General features: G+C 44.2%; 1 protein-coding gene across 1 annotated transcript; it reads right to left on the reverse strand.

The window, feature by feature from the left end:
- Window positions 1–1,344: 1,344 nt before the first annotated feature.
- Window positions 1,345–3,126, reverse strand: LOC146184962 (uncharacterized). The gene has a single exon (XM_084605454.1). The coding sequence runs from the start codon at window positions 3,047–3,049 to the stop codon at window positions 2,165–2,167; it is 885 nt and encodes a 294-aa protein (XP_084461580.1). The 5' UTR covers window positions 3,050–3,126; the 3' UTR covers window positions 1,345–2,164.
- Between the last annotated feature and the right edge of the window lie 5,586 nt (window positions 3,127–8,712).

The following is an 8,712-nucleotide window of genomic DNA, read 5'->3' on the forward strand; positions in this document are numbered from 1 at the left end:
GCATATACTTGCATTTGTTAATATTTAGTTCCATGTTCCACCTGTTAGTCCATTCAAGGGCATGATTAATATCGGATTGAAGGAGAGCAACGTCAGAATCACTGTTAATTTCCCGGTATATGACACAGTCATCCGCGAAAAGATTTATTGTTGAGCATAAGTTATCAGGTAAGTCATTGATATATATAAGAAAAAGAAGAGGCCCTAGCACAGAGCCTTGTGGCACGCCTGATCCAACTGGAGAAGTGAAGGATGATGTGTTATTAGCAGTGACAAACTGTGAACGATCTGTAAGAAAAGAATGCAGCCACCTGAGAACGTTAGGGTCAAGGTTAAGTTTACTTAGTTTCAGAAAAAGCAGTTGATGAGAGACCTTGTCAAAAGCCTTTGAAAAATCAAGAAATATGCAGTCGACAACGGAACCCCTGTCAAGGAATGAATTTAGATCATGCGTGAAAGTTAAAAGCTGCGTTTCACAAGAAAACAACTTTCGAAACCCATGTTGACTGTCAGTAAAAAAATTATTAGAATCAAGGAATGATGCAAGGTGAGAGCAAATAACATGCTCCATGATTTTACACGGAATGCTTGTTAGTGAGATTGGTCGATAATTATGTGGGGAATGTTTATCTCCGGACTTATGCAACGGAATCACCTTCCCGACCTTCCAGTCCCCAGGTATGCAGGCTGTTTGAAGCGATTGCTGAAATAGGTTAGATAGTATTATTGCGCTGTACACTTTGGTTTTAATCAAGAACTTGGAATTAATATTATCAACACCACATGATGAAGAAATGTTTTGTTTTTCGATTATTTTTTCCACACCAACAGAATCAAAGACAATAGAATCCATTGGCAAAAAGTCAGCACTGGTATATGCAGGGGTTTCAGAACGCACATATTTAGAAAACGATGAAACGAATACACTGTTAAGGACATTTGCACACTCATTTGGGTGGATTAGCTCGTCACTAGAGTCTTTAAGGCTGATGGATGAAGTGTCGTTTTTGTTAACTAAGCTCCAAAATTGTCTAGGGTTATTGATTAAGAGGGAAGGTAATGTGTCATTGAAAAATACATCTTTGGTGTGCTTGAGTGCAGCTTTATATTCAAGGGCCGCGGTCTGATAAGCAGTCCAACGTTCTTGGGAACCGGTTAGTTTTGCAGAGCGGAAAATGCGTTTTTTCTTATTGCAAAGCCGTTTTAACGATTGAGTGAACCATGGTGATTGTCGATTAGAGGTGATGACTAAACGTGGAACATATTTTTCAGTGAGCGCAGCAACTTTTTCTTTAAACAAGCCCCAGTTTGTATTCACGCAACGATCGTGAAAGTTTGGTAAGTAATCATCTAGAAAAACAGAGAGTTCATGGTTAATGGCATCAAAATTAGCACTTTTATAGTCGTGGATACATTTTTTGTGGTTACTCTGATGAGGTACGGTGCAAGATAAAGAAAAATGAAGCAGCAAGTGATCACTTAGCCCTGGTAGGAACGATAAAGGCTGAAAAAGGTCGGGCGAAGTAGTAAGAATTAAATCAAGGATGTTAGAAGTAGTCGACATGATCCGAGTTGGCTGCATCACAAGCTGGGACAAGTTGAAGTCACTGCACAAACTCAAAAATCTATCGCCTTCACTGGAAAAAGGATTACAATAAGAATTTACATCACACCACACAATGTTAGGTAAATTGAAGTCGCCTAGTAAAATGAAGGGACTGTTTGGATACCGCACAGTAATCATATGGATGACATCATGAAGGTCGTCGGCAAAGGTTGGTGAACTGGAAGGCGGACGATAGCAAGTACCCAATATCAATTTCTTGGTGCACGTGCGAATTTCAACCAAGACTAGTTCTAAATCGGTTGTACAATGGATAGGAAAAGACAAAATAGCATCACAGACGGCGATAAGCACGCCTCCACCACACCGAACACCCCTGTCACATCGATAAATGTTGTAGCGCTTTTGACAGTCAAAGAGTTCACTGCTATCAACCTTCGCAGACAGCCAGGTTTCAGTAAGGCATACTATGTCGGCATCACAAGCATTGATAACAGAGCAAAGATCGTCGCGTTTTGGAAGTATGCTCCGTATATTTGTGAATAAAAATGAAAGTTGGTTACTGACGGGTAACTTTATTCCACTGCCCCTCGCGTAATGCTAATCAGTGATGGGCTGAGCGGATGAGGTGGAAGGAATAGATAGTGCATGCATGTCATCAGAAGATTCGACCAGTGGCGTAGAGACACTGGAAAGTACATGCACGCAATCATCAAAGGGATTGTAGGTGTAACACGTTTTATTTATGTACAATTTATTGAAGCGAAGTTTGAAGGTTAATGGTTGGGTTTTGCCAAATTCAACCAGTTTCTTCCTAGCAAGACGAGTAGCGACGGAATAGTCTTCACTAACTCCAATTTTTTCTTCCTTCAGCTTAGAACTAGCGACGAGTATTTTCTGTTTAAGCTTGTAAGACGAAAATTTAGCAATAAGTGGCCTGCATTTATTCGGAGTATACACGCCGAGCCTGTGTGCTCTTTCAACCAGAATTTCGGTGGGTGGAATTTTCAAACAGGACGAAAGCATGCCAACCAGTTTTTCCTCTGACTGAGCCCAGGATTCGGATTGTGTGTCTGATAGGCCGTAGAAAATAAGGTTGTCTCGCCGCTGCCTGTCTTCAAACTCAGCCTGCTTAGAGTGCAGTTGAGAGTTTTCAGTTGAAAGACGATCAATCGACTGGCGAAGACGCTGTAGCTCCTCCTCAACTGCCTCAAGGGTGACGGTTTTGCGTTCAATCTCTGTTAGCCTTCTTTCTATATCTGCCAGATTTTCTTGAAATTTAGCCTGTGTTTTTTTAAGATCGTCAACAGACTTGATTAAATCATTCTGATCCCTTTCCATTTTTTCAGTCCGCGTGTTCACAGTTTGCAATATTGCAAGTATATCGTCCATTTGCGTAGAACCAGAATCTGACGGAGAGTCCTGCGCCCTCGATCTCGTGTTCGGCGGAGGCCCAGGGTTGAGCTCAACATCACCGGACAACATAAGCAGATGGGTTGTAACATCAAAGCATTCACTGAGCACGGAAAGCAAAACTCCCGGGCGTGGGAACAGCAGCAGACAAACGTTATTCGATTTCTTAGCGTATAGAGGTCCACATTTTGAGGCTAGCACGCAATCGAGTTAATGGCTCCGTTTTGCCGGCTGCCCTTGTGGATTCTCATTCGCGTCCTAGCACACTGTTATCGCTTATTAAGTAATATATTATATACGAGTAGGAGCGCTCGCGCTAGGCCCGCCGCGATTCATTAAAATTATCTCATGATCATCGGACGTCATGTCTTTACTCTTTGTGTTGATTGGCTTTTCGCCCCGTAACATTTTGGTTGGAGGTGGCGGGTACGTCATCATCACTCGTAATTCTGACACGGAGCTTCGGCGCTCTGTGTCAGCTTGCGCCGTCGGCAACGGGTTCCATGAAGCGCATTGCCTGGCTGTTCCCCAGCCTGCCGGACCCGACGCGACCTTGCCTTTCCACCCCACTCCCCAGCCCAACCACAAGACACGACTAAGGAGAGACCAAATGATCCCACCGACCCGAAACGCCATCCACACGACCACAGGACACTACGAAAGACCCGACTGCCTGCTGACCCCACTGCCGAAACGCTGACCAGAAGACCCTACCGACCCGAAACGACGCCACATATGAGGACATCCCCCGCCCATGCCATGCGGTGCATGCCTGCGCCTCGGCCATCGCGTCTTGGTGGCCTCTGGCCCGAAAGCGCCATGGCTTAGGTTTCATCCTAGAATCATCATGGCGGCAAGCCGTTGTCTTCTTCCTTCTTCCTCTTCTATAATCAACCATCCAGTCCCGCCTTTCGTCATGCCATGGATCTGATCGACATCGACAAGCTTCCTCGTTCACGATCGGGACGATCGCTCGATGGCCTCGGCTAATGTTACGGACGAGGAGGAAGCGGGAATTTTTGAGCGAGCACATACCAGGCCACAGCAATGTCACTTTAAATTAATATGCTGATAGCTCAGGAAAAAAGTCCCTCAATGGCCCCGTATTATCTATCCTTCTGGCAAGAGCGTATATCACCACAGCGAGGTTTCGGATAAACATTTTAATAAACATGCAACTGGGCATCTTTTAAGATCTGACGACTACATGCATCTCAAATATTCTTGGAGTAGAAAATTATGCATTCATGGCAAATTGAGAATTCTCTATCAAGGCTGCGCGGCCGTATTCCACCTCTAAATTTCTAATTTTACAGGTCTGGTTTGGCACTTCCTCCAGCCTGCGTATTTGCGGTGAACAAGAATCATTAGATCATTTTTTATTGTTTTGCCGCCGCTTCACTACGTTGAGAAGACAGTTGATGGAAAAGCCACTTCAACAGCTTAACCTCAGGTTAAGTAGCCCGATATTGTTGTCATTTGGCGCCACCATCCTTGGACACAGTCAAAGGTCTGCTTTTACCACCATTCGAAATGTTTTGCTGGAATGAAATCGTTTGCCTTGCTAAATTTTTCAACATCACTTTTTTTACAAATCCCAGTGTCATTCTCCCGTGTGCGTTACGACTTTTCATTTTTTATTTTATTTATCTCGCCTTTTCTTTTCTTCTACCACTCTATTCATTTTTTACATCTAAGCATATTAATCGATTATGATTTTTTAGGTTCCTGGCCACAGTGGCCGTCAATTTGGTGAATCGCCTGATGCTTTAGCGAAAGCAGCTCTGAGTGGTCCGACCTTTGACCTCCTTCCAACCTGTGCATTCATAATGCCATCATGGTTTCGTACGTGTACTTTAATGCGAGAATATTATTACACCTCAGCACTTACTTCCCTGGATGCTTTTTATTATTTTCTGTTCCCTTGGGGGAGTAAAGCGTGGCACTCTCGAGAGCTTGAGGTTTCCTTCACGCCACCTTGGTTTCGTGTTGCCAGCTAAAGTTGTACCTCTACTGGCCTGATCTTGCAACCTTTCCTTTGTGCCAATATTGTGTTGAGCCAGAAACAATACAACATTTCTTTCTCTTTAGTCACCTATACTCATGGTTTAGGAGGCGGCTGTTAGAAATTCCATTACAGAAACTTAGTTTGCATGTTTCTTCTGCGCTTACTCCGTCCTTTGGGGCTTCTATGTGGGAACGGGCCGATGGGAATTTTCGCTCCGCCATATAAACTTTTCTTCTAGAATCAAAACGTCTTCCATCATAACTGGCTGTTATAACTCCTCATCCAATATTTTAGATGTCCTCCTTTTGCTTTTCGTAGTTGTGTTTTTCGTCGTTTTTCCTCTTTACTCTCACAACTGGAAGTTCAGTAAGAACCACCAGTACCACCTTCAAGCCTGTCACTGTAACTGAGTTGCTCAAATTTCTGACATATCATTTGTGTAGTAAGCAGTCTGCGAATCTGTAATCACCGCCTGTTCATGGCCAATCCCCCTTGTGGGTATGTGCCATTTTTATGAGGGCAACAAAACAGCAGCTAGGAAATAAGTTTCACAAGCGAGACTCCTTGAAGTTCGAAAGACGACGCCATTCAGATCACAGCGCGAGAGTGGCTGCTTAACTCACGGGACAAACTCATCAGATCAGTTGATGTGCCCTGATAATAATACTATGCAAAAGGAGCAGGGAAAAACTAAAAGGAAGGATCATGACAATTATGATAGAAATATAAGGATAGATTGTATGCCGGTGTGGCGGTGTCATACTGGCGGAGCCACGATTAGGTTACTTACAAAGTCACTTCGCGCTAACACTACACAAGCAAGAATTTGTATTTTCTGTTCACGAACACTTTCTCATTTCGGCAAAGCATGATGAAATGACAGTCGCATGGATCAGAAACTATGTGCGCGAGAACGTTAGACACGCGGCCAGGTCAACTGTCACGGGCATATCCGCTTGCTAGGCAAACCAGCGCAAGAAAGCGACTGTCGCAGTAACGCTTCTTCACCTAAGGAACCAGAGAGCTCAGACTGTATAAAACCAGCCGGATGACATGCCGTCATGCTTTTCAATGGGCTTTTTCGTGATGCTTTTTTTGTCAATATTTAAATATTTCCATAAAGTCACTTCCACGTCACATCTTCCCTGCCTCATCACCCGATTATACGGCACGCTTTGGGCCCTCCTACGCACACATCAAGTATAGTAATAGCCGTCTATAATGCACAGCTGTTTTAGTTGGTGGCTTCAAATACACTGGAACACGATGCCACAGAAAAAAAAGTGAAAGGTTGTGTAGATACTAAAGCTTATGCGGGTTTCACTCACCGTTCACCTATTTGTGCTAGTGGCACCGTTCACTGTAGCGACAGCATCCAAATGTCCCTAGCTCATACTCTGCCCTGATTTGAAACACTCATGATGGACCCTTTTATATAATTATTAGCTACATTGCTTTAACGTTTCACACTGGTCGAAGAAATGACGTCGCTTTCTGAAAGTCAGCTGAAGCCAAAAACTCCAAATCTTCCCAGAAACGCATGTTGTCATCGCGATTACCACGCCAGCATTGCTCACACCACAACACACCTTAATCGCATCTGTCCTTGCCACATTCAAAATGAACTGTTCTGCTCTCGCCTGGGAACGAAGCACTGCAGTAAAAGGGGATTAAAAATTCAGATATGTTTTTTTTTTCGGCACTGTGCGTTATCCACCTGGCTCGGGCACCTCTGCTCCGCTAATATTCGCTCTTCTCGAGACGTTTCGTTTCCCTCTCCAATGTCTCGCCATGTACGTGTTGCCTTCCCTCGTGCGCAGGAGGATAAATCGCAACAAAAAAATCGCCTGACTTATCATTCCTTCCTTGCGAAGGGGAAATTAAACAGGCCGCTACGGGCCCTGCTCGGAAACCATGGCTTTCCCAGTTGCTTCTTGCGTGAGTGTTTTTGCAACTGCGCCCTAATTAGGGAACCACAGCTGGTACAGCAGCGGACCATTAGGCTGTGCTCTAATTTCGCGCCGCAACGCAGCAGTTCCTGGCAGCAGAACAAAAGACTGGGCGCCTGGGAGCGTTATGGAAAGCACGCTTTCTAACGCATCTATTACGACCAGCAGAAAAGAGTAATCTTTGAAACCGAGCAGTAAAAATAAGAAAAACACCACTTCAGGACACCTCATGGACCTGCGAGTTTTGCAAGTAACGAGGACTAGGGGAAACATTTTAATAATTTTGTCCCAGACCGCGCTGCGGTTACAAAGTTATTCACCGCTAGTAACGTTGCTTCGAAAGTTTACAGGGCACTATAGGCAAACAGAATCTTTGTCAATGCCATTATTTTAGTTACCGCCCATTCACTTATATAAACACCTTGATAAAAAAATTTCCAAGGGCTCCGAACAGCTGATCATTATCGAATTGCATACGCAGGGGAATCACAAGTTAATAAATAATTGCCTAAGAGTTCCTCGAATCTTGCAGACGAAAGAAGAGCAGCAGGTTTACTGAAATAATGGGCATATCTCTGCCTAGTGGCAGTAAATCAAAGGTTGTAGTAGTTTGCTTAAACATTTCCTGCTATATCATGCATGTGTACTTCCTGCAAGAAAAAGTCAATCTAAACATTAGTCATCGTGGGCCGTTGAAAATATGCCTACTCTTGAAGCGTGTAAAGTTTTCCGCGCACTCTGTCAAATTCCTTCGGAACGCCTAACCGTCATTCCCACGAACCCCTCTCCCCCCCCCCCCCCCCTTTTTTTTTTCATGATTGACCAGGTGAGAAGAACCTACCTAACAGCTGTAATAGCAAGTTAATACATGTCCCGTATTTGTTTCTTACGTTTCCAACAGGTATTACCCGTGCTAGAGATTGTTAGTTAACCAACTAACTTATTTTTATGCCGTTAATACATATGGCTTGGTAGAAAGTTCAAGCATCGACATTAGAACCTTTTAGAATGTGTTGAGGGTCTTACTGATCGGCGCGCTGGATCGTCTGGAATGATCTTAGTAAAACATAATGCGGAGTCAGATTGCTCATTCCGAACGTCACCAAAGGCCTTCAGCGAGACTAAATGAAATGCCGTGGCTAGCTCCTTCGACGAAGCCTATGTGCCATAATACGCAAACTTAGTCCATGGACGTTCTCAGCGGCATGTATACGCTGTACAGACCACGCAAGAGGCCGCTCACTTTTGCTTCCTTTATGAGCTAGCGTAATCTGACGGAAGAGAGTTGGCATTGATGGCTCCTTTGCACCATACATGGCAGTAATTGAATTACAGTAATGGAATTACTGAAATTTAATTACTTTTCTCGGTAATTTGTAATTTAATGAATTCCTTTTTCGTGTTGGTAATTTAGTAATGTAATGAATTACTTTTGGGAGTAATTTCGCAGCAAAAGTAATTAATTACTTTCGAAATTACTTTTACTAAAATGCGCCACTACTCCTTCAATAGACGACGAAGTAAAGTGCCGCGAAAGCAGGAACGGCTGCGGCAAGCGAAGCCAGCGTAACGGATCGGCAAAGGGGGACAGAGTTGTGCAGAACAGTGCGTCTGAGACCTCAACCATTCTCCAAGCAGCAGGATACAAGGCGTCAAGGGAATGCTAGAGAGATGGTGCAAGAAGGCTGCAGCTGAGAACTAGTTTGGAGCGCGGCGTACCGGCACTTCCTGTTGCGTCGGCTAGGGCACAGTGCATGGTGCCTGGTTACACTCAACAC

Source organism: Amblyomma maculatum, chromosome 6 (assembly GCF_055883805.1).
Source record: "Amblyomma maculatum isolate TAMU_Amacu chromosome 6, ASM5588380v1, whole genome shotgun sequence".
NCBI classification, from domain to species: Eukaryota; Metazoa; Arthropoda; class Arachnida; order Ixodida; family Ixodidae; genus Amblyomma; species Amblyomma maculatum.

What these genes read in the sequence shown, in the direction of transcription:
- LOC146184962 (XM_084605454.1), bottom strand. Translation starts at nt 3,049, where the DNA reads ATGTTGTCCGGTGATGTTGAGCTCAACCCTGGGCCTCCGCCGAACACG.